The following is a 14,935-nucleotide window of genomic DNA, read 5'->3' as shown; positions in this document are numbered from 1 at the left end:
TATATATATATTTAATTAATTAACTATTATTATTATTATTTTTTTTTTTTGTGAATTCTCCAAAAATCTTGGTATGAATGAGAGACAAATTTTAAGATTTTATTTTTGTATTTTTGCTTAAAAAATAATACTTTGGAGACTTTTAAGTCATTAAAAATTTGAATACCTAAAACTTATAGTCTTGTAAAAAATTTGAATTAAATATATCGTGACTTTTAAAAAAAATTTAGAAGTCTATAAAATTTTTTGATTGAATACACCAATATTTTTAGAAAGTCTCAAAAAATCTATATTTAATACTCTAAAGCTTTTTAAATCTCAATTTTTTTTTTTTTAAAGTATCAATTGCATACACCCCTTTAAGTGTAACAAAAATGGAAAAATTACCCAAAATTCTAAATATAAAAGGTTATTACTCATAAATGAGATGGATTAGTTATAATTTCATTTATCAAGTGTTAATTATATTTTTTTAAAATAAATATACCCATCCCAACTACTTTATATAGATTTTGCTACTTGGTACATGACTGGTTACTGAAAATAATGTGGAGGAAGATATTGAATGAAAAAGTTATTGTTTTTTAAAATGACAAATGATAGAGTGTCATATAGATATAATGTAATTTATTATATATGTCTTGATATACATGTAACAAGATTCAATTTATACTTATAACTTGTACAAATATACGCATTATAGAAATGGTTATTACCATGTCCCCACACATTGAAAATATCTTTTATGCTCTCTATATGTTACAAACGCCTCCCCCAATGTACAAAAAACTATCTTTTTACATGTACATATGGATATAGATATACAACACACAAATATATTCATATAAATCTCTCTCTCTCTCTCAACCTTGCCATCGCCAATGTTAACAACAACCACATCAAAAATCAGATCTTAAACGCTTCATGGAACTAGTTCTCTCTCACTTGTCTCTCTATGGTGCAGTTGAGGAACAATATCTACATGGTAGTGGTGCAAGCGGCGGCGATTGTAGTGTGTTGCAATTGGTGATGCTGTGTAGGTGGTAGTGATTGTAGTACAATGGAGTACGAGATGGTAGGAGTTCTTTGTTCAATATATCGACAGGCTTGTTGTGTTTGGGTTGCGATAGTGAGGGTTGTGGTGTCAGTCTGCGGTGTGTGTAGATTTATTTGTGGTGATCTTCTATGACCAAATCTGTATTTGTTGTGACCAATTGTAATTGTATGTGATAAGTGTATTAATACACTTATTCGGAGCCTAAAATATCGAAAATATATCCTAAATTATTGTATTTTATGTTACATAGGTAAAACCCAATGGTTGAACGAATAATTGAAAGAAATAAGCGAGAATTTGTAGAAAAAGTGAAATCTAAAGTATGGGGACTAAATTTCAACATTTCAGTAATTGATTCAGACCATGAAAATAAAGATTGAAAATGTTATGGGTTTAATTGGATGCAGCTAGAAGTTAAACAATCAAAATTACAAGAGAAAATGACTTAAAAGAATAAAGAATCGAATTCGAAAACCAAAACGCAAAGTTTAAAAGATGTATGATTGAGCGATTGCCCAACCATAAATCTGGGTTGTCTGAAGAAATCAAAAACAATAACTTCAAATTTGGCTTGGGTGAGTGCCTGAATTTTGCCTAGACAATTAATCTAGGATCATGGCCAATTTTCTTTTTCATTTTCAAATGAACAAAATTCACAATTTTGTGAGAGAATTGAATGAGATTTGCAAGAATTTAATATTCAAAATTAATTTTTGGGCGAAGAAGAGAATGGACAAGTGGATATTCATCAAAAAATCATTGAAAATATTCAATATCTCAAGATTCAATTTCATCTTCTTAATTTATTAAGAAACCGGCTTATATCTTTCTACTTAAATATGATTTCCTGTAATTTTGCTATGTTATGCCAGTTATTTAATTGTTAGGATGAGACGAATCATTGTTGTGATATTTTTTATTTTAATAAATTAGTTTGACTTTAATTTGCTTTTAAATTTTTGGATGTTCAATATAGTTTTTCATGTTTTTCAATTAATTGGTCACTGGTTGAATTGTTTGTGAATTTTGTTGTTATTGAGAGAGATAATAGACCATTTGCACAAAATACAAAACATTGTAAAGCCCATAAGGGATAAAAATATATCGTTATACTTTACATGGTTTCTATTGGTGTTCCAACACATTTAATATATATATATATATATATATATATATATATATATTTTGCAAGTTTGCATGTTTCATAGACATATAAGAAGATCACATGTAAAAATAAATTTAATTGTTATCGGAAGATGCTATTAATCAAAATAAGAACAGTGACCAAAAAGAATGATTTCAAATTGTCATTTTAAATTGTTGAACTAAAAATGGATTAACAAAGGGAATTTGACATCTTAGCAATACTTTTCACATATTTAAAAACCAATTTTACTTGCATTCACTTAGTTTATAACTTAGAAATTAGCATAGATATACTCAAATCACTTTTGCTATTCGATTAAGAATATTATTAATTTTAATTAGATCAAATACGTAGTCATCATGGACCCGACACTCTATTCATCATTTTACTACTTGTTTGCAATACAGTGTACTTGCAGGTTTTTTAAAAGGTCGATATGTTTTGTGGTATTGGTTTACAGTGTGTTTAAATTTATTTTTGGTGACCTTTTGTGATTAAGTCTGTAATATTGTAATCAATTATGACCAAATTTATGTTAATTGTGACCGATTATGACTGCAATATTAAAAAACGTTGTCACCACCTCACCACCATTACCATCACGCAGATTTAAGTCCAACGCTCCAATATCACCTGTAATGCACCGGCATTACCAATGCGCCACCACTTCTTCATAAGGGATCTCAATATGGTTGCTTCATTTTGTGGTTAGAGAGAGTTTGTAAATGGAGGGAGAAAGTGTTGCTGGCAGAAAATATTTTTGCAATTGGGGCTGTGATTATGGGAGTAAATAATGTGGCAATGAAGATAATTATCTTATAACTATATATGTTATTAAATATTAATATATTAGAATTACCACCTGATTTATGAAAGTATTTTAAAAAAATTATTAGTTACGAAATGTGGTTGTGTGTTTTTCCCAACAAAAAATGGAAAAGAAAAGGTAAAATAATCTACTACTCATTAGGATGGTAGGGGAAGGCCCATGTTACCAAGTCCAGGACTAAGTTAGATCGAGGTGCCAATATTTTCAGTAGAGTAAAAGCCCATTTCTGAAATTAGCCCAAGAGAGGTGAGTAATAATGTGACCCATAATTTAGCAAGAATTTATAATTTATTTATAATCAGTTAAATTGTTTTTTTATTTATATATTTGGTGAGGTTCACAGGTATTATCTACTTATCCAGCACAACTCCCATACTACTTTGTCCATTTCTCATTGGGTGGAAAACATGGTTGGTTACTAAACATTAATTAATTAAAATTAAAAAAAAATTATTACGGGATAAAAAGGTCAAAAATCAAGTTATTTTATTTTGTAAAAATTAGATCGCTTTCGAACTAGCAAAACTAATAAAATTCAATGTGGCGAATGGAATTTGCAGTCTTAATCACAACACTTAAGTAGTCGTAAAAGTTCTAATAACAAAATCATATTCTTCTATGTTTAGTAAAGAAGTGAGTGTACGAATGTAGCCATGGATAACATAGGCATCCAAATACTCTGCGTTTTTCATAATCTGGACCCATGTTAAATATTGACTCTAGTTGTGGTTTTATTAGAATTTGGGACTTCATCTCATAATGTCAATTTTATTAAGAGCAGTAGTTAAAATCCTCGTAAGTTGGTCTATATTTTCATCTCTATTTGATATGAGATTTATCCTTTGACATGCTTTGCGAGATGGTGGCTCATTTGAACAAATCAATTTTGATATTCGTTTGTTTTTTTGAGTCTTAATAGGATCGAATTGTTCGTTGGAGTTTAATGGACTACCGTATTAAAATATGATATTCTATTTTAAAATGTCAACTTTATCAAGAGGAATAACACACTCTTATAAATTGGTTTATATTTTCATCTTTATTCAATGTGTGATTTATCGCATTCAGATTTAAATTCGAGGATGGGTTTTATATCGACTAATTAAATCCACAGCAGCTTAGTAATACTAGGACACAAATTACATTAAATAAAAATAATTAAAATTACTGAAGTTATATAATCAATTATTATAATTATCTAACATTTCGTTCTTACGAATTATTAGATCACGTGAATATTCAATAAAATGTTAAATTGATTAAAAAAAAAAAAAAAAAGTCAATTTTCAAATGAGTAAATGTTATTTGCAGACGCTCATTACCATAATTACCATCGTAGCATACATGTGACGGCAAAAAACTATGATATCAATATATCAAATCACTAATCGTCACATATATGTCACGTAGGGTGACTGTAAATAGCATTATTCTTTCCAAATATACACGAATTCTATTTTCAACTAAATTAAAATAAAAATCAATTGGAGGTAAAGAACAGAATGAATTAGATAATAATATTATCATTAATACATCTCTAATGGGATTACCTTCGATAAAATTACAATTTCTTATCTCTAACCTTTCATTTTATTTACACAATATTTTCTCGAATCGTTACAAACTTCTAAAATATTATTGACTAATTCCTTTTTTTCTTTACCTTCAATCTACGTTTAATTTAATTTATTTTATTATGTGCAATTTAAAATTTGGTAATTACTTCTTTCAAAAAAATAAAAAAATAAAAAAATAAAAAAAATCTAGTAATTTCCATAAAATGGACTATATAATTTATGTAAATAGTCCATGTTGCATTGAAGTTGACCGTGATTATAAGGATTTATGGTTCATAAAATCTCATTTTATAATATTTGATACAGGGTATAAATTAATGAATTGTGAGAAGGTGAATGTTATATGTAATGGGGACGAATATAGTGACTTTTAAATTTTTTAATTGTATTAGAATTTTATTTAGAGTGGGATGAATATATAGAAATTGTGTGAATTTATAGCGTTTAAATGCATGAATTTAATAAGGAAAAATTAAAATGAAAACAATTTAGGTGAAAGAATGCAATGTTTATTAACAATTGATAAGTATCAATATATACAGTAGATTGACCATACAATCCCATTATTCTAGGATATACAATAAGAAACTAAATCACCTAAATAACGAGAGAATTGCAGAGAATAACGATTAAGGGAATGGTAAATCTTACAGCCGATAATATTTTTGTGTGAGGGAGGGAGATACAAGGGACCAAGTTTTGTACTTTTGAAGGGCAAGAAACTCATCATTCATAGCGTCACGCCAATGGGGGTGCTTGTTGGCTTGGGTGAAGGATGTAGGTTTCTTTTTTGTGAGAGAGATGAGGAGGTAGTTATGTGAAGGGGGAAGGGTATTTTAGGTTTGTATACGTTGTTTTGGGCAGGGGTGACCACACGAGATGGTTGGACTGGTGAATGGGAATGGGAGGGACCATGGGGGTGGAGTGGTCAGATTGATTGATTTCATGAATTGGTGTAGAGAGTACTATATTAGTGAGTCTAGAGCAGGTGAGGTAGGACTGGTGGTGTTGAGGTGTGGTATAGAATTAGCAATAGGTCCGAGAGGATTATTTACCTGTGATGGAGAGCCTCAAGAGCCAGCCTGGGGAGAGAGAAGAGTGGAGATAACTTGTTGAGTAGTAGAGTGACATCAACTAGAAGTTGTAGGAATTGAGTAAAGTGCAGAGGAAGGTAAGATAATAGAATCAGTAGAGTCATCGGTTGGTGCTTTGACCTTAACCAAATGTTTTCGTGTAAAGGTAGAGAGAAACTTGGAGAAGGTTTGGCGTGAGAGACATAGATCAGGATGTGACGTAGATTTGTAGGAAAAGGTGTTCGAAGAATACAACGTGCCTAGAGACAAAGAGGCATTTAGAGTGAGTGTCAAAACAAAGAAAAGCATGATAAGAAAGTGAAAAATCGAGATACACGCATGGTCAAGAGTGGGGTTTGAGTTTATAGGTGTTGTATGTGTAAGTATTATACCCTAAGTCCAATCAACTTTGGACATAAATACTTTTGATATATAATTAATGCAATTTAATGGTGGATCTATTATTTAATTAATAGACAATTAAATAAATAATAGAGTCCGTAAATTCAAATTTTGGTAATTTGTTAATCACAAGGAGTTGTGATTGTGAGATACAAATTATATATGATTGAATCTTAAATCATCTGTGGTCGTAAGTAATAACGAGATACGGATATCGTTATTACGGATAGACCATCACGTATGGAATTCCTTACTTGTGAAGTAAGTAGCTGATCTCACAAGTTAAAGTGTGGTGACACTTAAATGAACACGTGGATGTTTTGTTATAGAACAAAACATTGGAGACCCACCGAGAGATTCCACATGGATAACTATCTGAGTGTCAGTGGTTAATTTCTAACATTCGGTAGTGGAATTGGTCCTTTGACTTGAGGTCGTCATGGTACCTTATATGAGGACAATCATACTTTGGCATTGTTGGATGTTGCTCTGCAAAGGGCCGCTAATACGACATCGTTCGGGTACGTCAAGAATCATATGAAGGTTGTGATTGACCAATAAAGGATTCGTCACTCTTAGATAGTAGGAAATTATGATCTGCGTTTCATTCAATCAAGTCGATGATGAAATCCCTGGCCAAGGTGTACTCACAAGTCGAAAATGAGTTTTCGACTTATATTGACTTAATAGTGGAGTGAAAGATATGATTGATAATCGAGATTGACACACTTTCATATCTCGTAATTGATCGGATCATATAGATGAAGAGATTATAGTTTCACGGTAAACGAACGAGTTTGATTTTGTCATATCACGTGACATTTTCCGTCACATGTATTGCCCTGACACATTGCTAGATGTCAATCTGGGACGGCGAGTGTGAATTGACGATAAATTAAAAATGGTGTTTTAATTTATCAATTTTGATTAGATCAAAATAATATTTTACTTCGTTAGGTATCGTGATCGGGAACCTGATGAGTCGCACACAAAAGAGAATTGGAAGATTGTAATTTGTCAATTAATTAATTTAATAATCGTTGGATAAATTAATTAATTGGTTTGTTTATTTATAGGCCCGAATTAATTAATTCACGGACCGAATTTAATTAAATGAATTAATTAAATATTGGACCGGACCGGGTCGGGCCAGGCCTGTTTGGGCTTATATAAATGCGTGGCTAAGGTTTTCAATTCATATAGTTTTCATTATTCTTGTTGGCACAAGAGGAAAAACCTTAGTAGCTGCAATCTTATTCTCTGTGTGGATCACCGTTGGAGGCTGGACAATTGGACAGCTGTGGGTGGCGAATCAAGATTGCTAGAACGAAAAGAATAGCAAAGAAGTTTGCAGATCAGGAAAAGGTATAATCTTATCACAATTTCTATCTAAATACAAAGGAATCCTCGGTGGAAATCGAAATAATTTTAATTTTCCGCTATGCATGTATAAGTAGATTCCCAACAGTATGGTCGAAGCCAAGGATAACATAGGCAACCAAAGACTCGAAGGGAAGTGTATTTGGGTTCGTGACCGAATAACTTGTGACACGGTGTATCATTGTGGAGAACGGGAGTGGGCATGTGGTTAATGAGGTAGGTGGCGCTTTGGAAGGCATAAGACCAAAAATGTAGAGGTATGGCTGCATTGTGGAGAAGTGCTAGGCCAGTTTCTACAATACGTATTCAGCGGAGCTAACATGTTTGGGTATATAAGGTGGAGATGTGAGATGTTGAATACCACATTGCGATAGAAGGTGAGAAAGTGCTTTGTACTCACCACCACCATCTGTGTATAGGGTTTTTAGTGTAGTATGAAAGAAATTTTCAATTGGCTATTTAAATCTCTCAAAAACAGTAATTACATCATATTTTGGCTTCAGTGGATACGACCATGTGTATATTGAGAAATAATCAATAAAGACAACATAATATCTAAAATTTCCCAAAAAAGGTGCAGGTGTAGGGCCCCAAATATCATAATAGATAAATAGAATTGGTTTATCACAGCTAATAGAAGAATTTTTAAATGACAGTTTATGACTTTCGTTACAAAGACAAGAGTCACAGACTTTATTTGTAGATAATTTGGAACAAGGATTTCATTACTAGCAAATATTTTCTTCTGGATTGGAAGAAAGGGATGACCAAGACGCTGATGCCATTGTTGAAAGGAGAGAGCAACGGAAGCGGAAAGAACGAGTATTGAATTCTTGGTAGGTCAAGTTGTGGATGACCATTCATACAAGTTGTGCCTACTCTGGCCTTTAGCCCAGGATGCCTCCGTATTCAAATCCTTTACAAGAAAATAGTTAGGAAAGAATTCAATAGAGGTATTATTTTATTTGCAATATTGAGAGACATAAATAAGGTTATTTGATATCAAGGGTGCACACAAAACATTATCTAGTGTAACGAAGGCAATAGGGGTATCAATCGAAGAGGAATCAACATGAAAGATAGAGATTCCTTTACCATTACCGACTACAACATCCTCGTTACCAACATAATCTAAGTGCATGGAAAGATTCTATAGGTCAGAGGTCACATGATTTGTAGCACCCGAATCAAGTATCCAATTGTTGTTGGTGTGGTTTGATGGTCCTTCAGTTAAATTTGCTTGAGGCCAAGAGAAGTAGGAAGATGGCTGTCCACTAGGGCGACAGGCTTTTGCACTATGTCCCGATTTATCACATAGTTGACAAACAATGCGAGGCTGGCCCTGATTTCTTAGTTGCTGATTAGAATTCCATTGAGGGGAGTATGATGGAAAATTCGAATAGTATATACCTCTGCAATAGGGAGGCTGTTGCCGATTGAATGTCACGTGGTTAGATTGAGAATCTTGTCCACTCATGTTGCTATCAAAACAGTATGTAGTGTTATTATAGCCACTTTGATATCCTTCTTGACCACCTCGACCTCTATAGTTGGACCATTTTTGAGTAAGTTGTTCAGTAACTTGCAATTCTTCTTTGTATGACTCTCCATGATTGCTTATCAATTCCTCATCAAGTAATTTATCATAGAGGTTCTCGAAAGAGAGAGGAGTATCACGAACGTGAACTGTTGCTGTCAATTCTTTAAACTCATCGCCCAAGCCATTTAAAGTGTAGGACATGCTTTGAGCATCGTTTAGGGAGTGCCCAATGAGAGCTAGATCATCAAAAAGGCCTTTAACCTTGCTTATATAGGCCGTCACGATTTTTCCTTCCTTCTTGTTTGACACAAGGAAGGACATAATAGAAAGCATTCAGGTATTTGAACAATTAGTGTAACTAGTTTCTAATTTATTCCAGACATCTACAGATGTGGTGAAATTGTTTATCGTTGGGCTGATTGCGCTGTTGATAGTGACCTGAATGCCAAGGAGCACAAGACAATTCTGACGAGTCCAGAGGAGATATCCTTGGTCAGCTTTTGATGGACATGGATGAGTCCCATCAACGAAACCAAGGAGTCCATAACCAAACAGGAGATTTGTCATTTGGGCCTTCCAAGATGCATAATTTCCGCCATTCTTTGCAAGCTTAAATGGAATCTGAGAAGAGGCATTAAGAGATATCATATTTCCATTGGTAGGGAGAAGACTACTTTGAGTCGTGGTGTTCACAGGTGTTGAGGGAAACATTGGTTCAGGAACAGTTTCTAAAGCTATTTGGTGTTCACAGGTGTTGAGGGAAACATTGGTTCAGGAACAGTTTCTAAAGCTATTTGTGTTCCGGAGGATTCTTGAGTTTTTTCCATTGTAAAAGGCATGGCTGGGTTTGTAGCAAGATCAGACTCTGTTCAGTTGACAGAGAGCTTTGATGCCATAAACAATTTAGGTGAAAGAATGCAATGCCTATAAACAATTGGTAAGTATCAATATATATAGTAGACTGACCATACAATCCCATTATTCTAGGCTATACAATAAGAAAAAAAGCCCCCGTTTGGTCCCATTGTTGCCAAATTTTAATGGTTAGAATATTATTTTTTTTAAAAATTTGTGGTTAAAAAAGAATGATTTTTTTTTATTTGCGTATAATATTATTTTATGTAAGATTGTGTGGTTGAAAATAAGAGAGAGAAAAATAATTAGTAGGAGAATGGGAGCCAAACGAGGGCTAAATCGCCTAAATAAGGAGAGAATTACATAGAATAAAGATTAAGGGAATGGTAAATTTTTCCATAAATGAGCACTAATTGTGTGCTCAATCGAAATGTGACATGAATGAAAAAAAGTAATTTTTTTTTAAAATTTTAATAGAGATAGATAGAGTGGGATAAATATATAACAATTGTACTTGTAAATGCTACAATGTTCTAGCTTCTGATTTGAAAATTGAAAAGACTAATTAAGATCTGGATTAATTAGTTAGACGAAACCATGAATGATTGACGTACAATCTCATTCAGTACCAACTTAACAAATATCTTGAAAAATAGAACACAAATTTACTAAAAATGATGATTCCATGCCACTATATGAACACTTGGGGAAGTTAAATATGCAGCAGCACACTGTCAATATAGAGAAGCATCAAATGATCAAAATGGTAAATGCAAAATAAAGCAAGTTCAGAATTCAGACTAATCCATAAAAGATACAATGTAATTACTTCTCATTAAGGTTCTAAATTATTCGAATATTTGGTTAAAAGGGTTTCACTGCGAAGTGGAAGGCCTGAATTTAATTCCATTTAAGCATCTAGAAACATAGTCCCTGGCAAGGGACTGGAGATCACCATCTTCAAGTCCCTCATCAACTGCATTACAAAAGCTTGCCATTTCTGTTGATGTTTCCTCGGACTGGGAGGTATCGAAATGAGTCATTATGTTAGAACTGCACACCAACCCCGATGAGGACTGAATGTTGGAAGAGGAAAGACTTGGTGGTTGAGGAGGTGGTGGTGGAGGAAGCCGGTGCAAAGTTGATATGCGAGCTTGAATGTACGCCAACTCCGCCTGCAAATTAACAACCTAAAACCATAACAAGATTAATATCACCGTGTCTAATATCTCATTTAAAACTTTAAAAGTTTAAGTTGTTAGAAAATAAAGAAACTTCTAAATTATGTTTAATATAAATTAAAAAAAGTCTTTCAGGGTTTTGATCAAATATAATAAATTAACAACCTAATTAATAAAATTTTAAATTAAATGATACATTGGCTTTAGTCAACGATATTTAACCCCAGGACTAAAAATTAGATTTTTAATTAATTTTGATTGAAGTCAATGAAATATGTCTTTAAAAGCTTAAAAGCTGTGAGTTCAATAAAAAATGTGGTTAAAATTAATTAATAACTTTGATTTAGATTAAGTTCCCGTTCGTTTACTATTTTTTTCTCATTAAAATAAAAAATATGATCGTTATCCATCACATCAAGCCATCAAATTTGAATTTCTATCTTTTGTTTTGTATGAGGCCTGTAACTGCTATATTTTTCATTCTCATTTTTACAAAAATGGGAAATAAACGGAACCTAAAATCCACTCCCCTATCAAATAAGATCTTACACTAGTTCTTTAGAAAGAAATATAACTTGGCTAAATACAGAATTATATTTGTATATTAAATTAATTTCAAGTTTGAGCTACTAGAAAGTACCAATTTAACTTACAAGTAATCTTTTAGCTAAGCTAACTAGCCCTTAAAATTTCATAATTAAATAAACAAAGCGCAAATTGTGTATTGGAATGCTAAGTTAGTCCCATTTAGTCAACTTTCTATCATCTCTATGATTGTAAAGTCAAGTCAATTTCAAATTAATATTGGTATCTTACCTAATTAAAGGCAACACGCCATTGAAGTTTATCTGTCAATTATGGATAACAGTGTGAAATTGTATTCAATTTTTAAAATAAGTCGTTTTGAAATCATAAATAATTATTATCAAAACCAGCAAAAATATAAACAACAATTAAAAATAACAAAATGACTTTCGTTCCCAATATAATTGGAAATTGGCAGAACGATCTAAAGTAACATACTACAACGTGACAAACTTAATGTTAATTTTGATTTACGTCGTACTTGTATTAAAGAGAGAACATTTTTAATTTCCTATTGTTGCTAATGTATCATGGTGCCGAATAAAGTAAATAAATTCTTAATAACTAAACATACTAAGAGCTTATTTTTTAAATTTATTTATAGAGAATATCAATGACGATCACCAAATAAAAAATAAATAAAATCTTATTATAAATTATATATTTCACTAATATTAATATAAAACTCAAAATTGTGAATGAGCTAGAAAGTTAAAACATCAATCATTTGAATATTTCGAGTGCATAGAGTTACTTGGTGACTCCAACAAGCAACAAGTATGCAAACTATGAAAGTAAATTAGCTTGTAATTATTAATGTCAACTTCCATAAACAAAATTAAAAATAGATATTTTGACACTTTGTAAAAGAAAGATTAAGAAATTTTCTTCATCGTTTTAATTTAATAATTTCCTTACTAAGCTAACTTCGGACCCAAAATTCAGGATCATCACACCACAATTTCTGCACATATTCAAATCAAAAATTATATTTATGTGACTTCTCTTTAAGAAAGACGAATATGTTCCTTACTTCTCTATCTTGGTGCATGTTGGCCAAGGTACGAGATATACGACCTCAAAGTGCAGTAGTCAAACGTGTTCGAAAAAATTACCATGCAGTTTGTATTCATTCCAGCAGGGACAGAAGCAGTGCAAGTCGAAATTTCCTTTAATTTTACCATTTTTTTTCTTCTTGTTCATATCTTAATGTAATAAAAGATGGGGGATTGCCGTTAAATTTGGTTTATATGGGGGTTAGGGGGTGGGGATGCATCCATACCTGTTGCTGAAGAGTAAAGATATGGCCAACGCAACCATAGACAGGATCCTTAACCCTAGCAAGAGCCTCATAACAAAGAGTAACCACGGCGTCGAGGCGTTTGTGCGGCGGAATTCTGAGAAGCATTTTGGAAGCATTGCTGGCTCCGAACACCTTGTGCACGGCGGCGAAGTGAGCGGTGCCTTGGTCCGAGTCAAAATATGGTGCAAAAATGCAACCCTTTACACACTTCCTTCTAAGGAACTTGCAGGCACCACAAGGTCCACCACCACTCCCATTCTGACCACCACTCATCACTAAGATTTTCTGGTTTTCCATAACTTTGCTTTGTGGGAGCAGAAAATGGCGAATTAAAGATTTGGAGAGAGAGAGAGAGATAGAGAGAGTTTTTTTCGCTATTTGGCTTTGTTAATTACTAGCTTATTGTGACATAAAAGAAATTGAGGAAACTTTTGGTCGTGGGTCAGATGATTGTTATAGTCTTCTAGATAGCCCCTAAGAACTTTTAGTCTATAAATAACTGACCCATTAATGGAGTTAATATTTGTTGCTAATTTATACTGTACAGCGCTGGTAGGAAATCGTTATTTTATTATTTTAGCCGTCATTTTTAATTCTTCTCTTACAGGTACGATCCATTTTATTTTTAACGGTCAAAAAATCAATTATCAAAATCTCCACCAAACTAGCTCATTTGTTGTTCATACAATTATAAATTAATATAATTAAATGTTCTAATGGTCACTGGATTTAAGTCTATAACTTTGATTGGTCACTGAAATTTAGTTTTGGTTAAATTTCAGTAACTGAATTTAGATTCATGTCTTTGATTACTCATTGAAATTTAAAATGTCGAATTTTAACCACTGAACTTTGAAAAACGCTATATGTTACTCACTAACATAAATATTGAATTTTGAAAAATATCGAATTTATAATGAATAATGTACAACATTTTTCAAAATTCAAGAGCCAAATTTTGATATTTTAAATTTCAATGAGCAATCTAAGATATGAACTTAAGTTCAGTGATTAAAATTAGACATTTTAAATTTTAGTGACCAATCAAAGATATGGACTTAAATTCAGTTACCATTGGAACAATTAACTCAAATTAATACATTGTGAAAATCTAAAATTAAGTTGAGGTTAAAAAATTAAAATTGGTGACAACTTTAATATTTCATGATGTGTCAATTTATAATTAGGTGGACAACAATTAAGATAGCAAAAATCGATAGTAGATCTCAACTCAAAATAATGCACTTCCTCTTGCAACTTAAGCCAGTTTGGCGGTTTTTAAACTTAAAATTATGTTTTGAATGGTATTTTTCGAAAAATATATGATTAAAAAATAAGAAAATTTTTTGAATTTATGTGTAGAATATTGTATTGTGTGAATGTGAAATTGAAAATGAGTATGAAAAATGAATTAAAGTAAATTAAAAGCAATCAAACGGGAGCTAAATACTAAACATTATTTTCTAGTTTAGCCCCCGTTTGGCCCTTATTTTTTGGAAATGAAAATGAGTGGAATAATATTTTTTTTAAAATGAGTGGTTGAAAAAGAAAGATAAGTTTTCAATTTACGTGTAATATTATTTTATAAAAGATTGCGTAGTTGCAAATACGAGAGGGAAAAATAAAATGTAATTTAACGGTGTTAAACGGGGTTTAAATTTTATCATTGAATATATATTTTTTGTGAATGTTAAGTATTATTTGTAAACGATAAAATTTCGTTTTCAACCACATATTTCGATAAATTTATAAGTATTATTTACTCATTCATCACTCATTTCTGTCTATTTATATATAAATCATTTATAAATTCTTTCCAAAGGAAAGAATTGTTTGAGCTCCATTATTCTAAATTTTTTTTTTAAATTCATTTTCAACCACACATTATTTAATAAAATAATATTACACATAAATTCAAATTTTTTTTTCTTAATTTCTAACTACACATTCTATATCAATTTACTATTCAAAATGCTCCCCCCCCCCCCCCCCCCCCCCCCAAAAAA

The 14,935-nt window shown here is 31.9% G+C and overlaps 1 protein-coding gene across 1 annotated transcript; it reads right to left on the bottom strand.

Moving 5' to 3' along the window:
- Positions 1–10,638: 10,638 nt before the first annotated feature.
- LOC111382782 (LOB domain-containing protein 19-like) lies at positions 10,639–13,392 on the bottom strand. Its single transcript, XM_023006821.1, has 2 exons — positions 12,909–13,392; positions 10,639–11,050 (listed from the first exon to the last, which is right to left on the bottom strand). Exons 1-2 carry the CDS (start codon positions 13,224–13,226, stop codon positions 10,736–10,738), a joined length of 633 nt encoding a protein of 210 aa, XP_022862589.1. The 5' UTR covers positions 13,227–13,392; the 3' UTR covers positions 10,639–10,735.
- Positions 13,393–14,935: the final 1,543 nt, after the last annotated feature.

This window comes from Olea europaea, chromosome 3 (genome assembly GCF_002742605.1).
Source record: "Olea europaea var. sylvestris chromosome 3, O_europaea_v1, whole genome shotgun sequence".
In the NCBI taxonomy this organism is placed as follows: Eukaryota; Viridiplantae; Streptophyta; class Magnoliopsida; order Lamiales; family Oleaceae; genus Olea; species Olea europaea.
The sequence above is the reverse complement of the archived record's forward strand: the minus strand, read 5'-3'. Positions and strand labels throughout refer to the sequence as shown.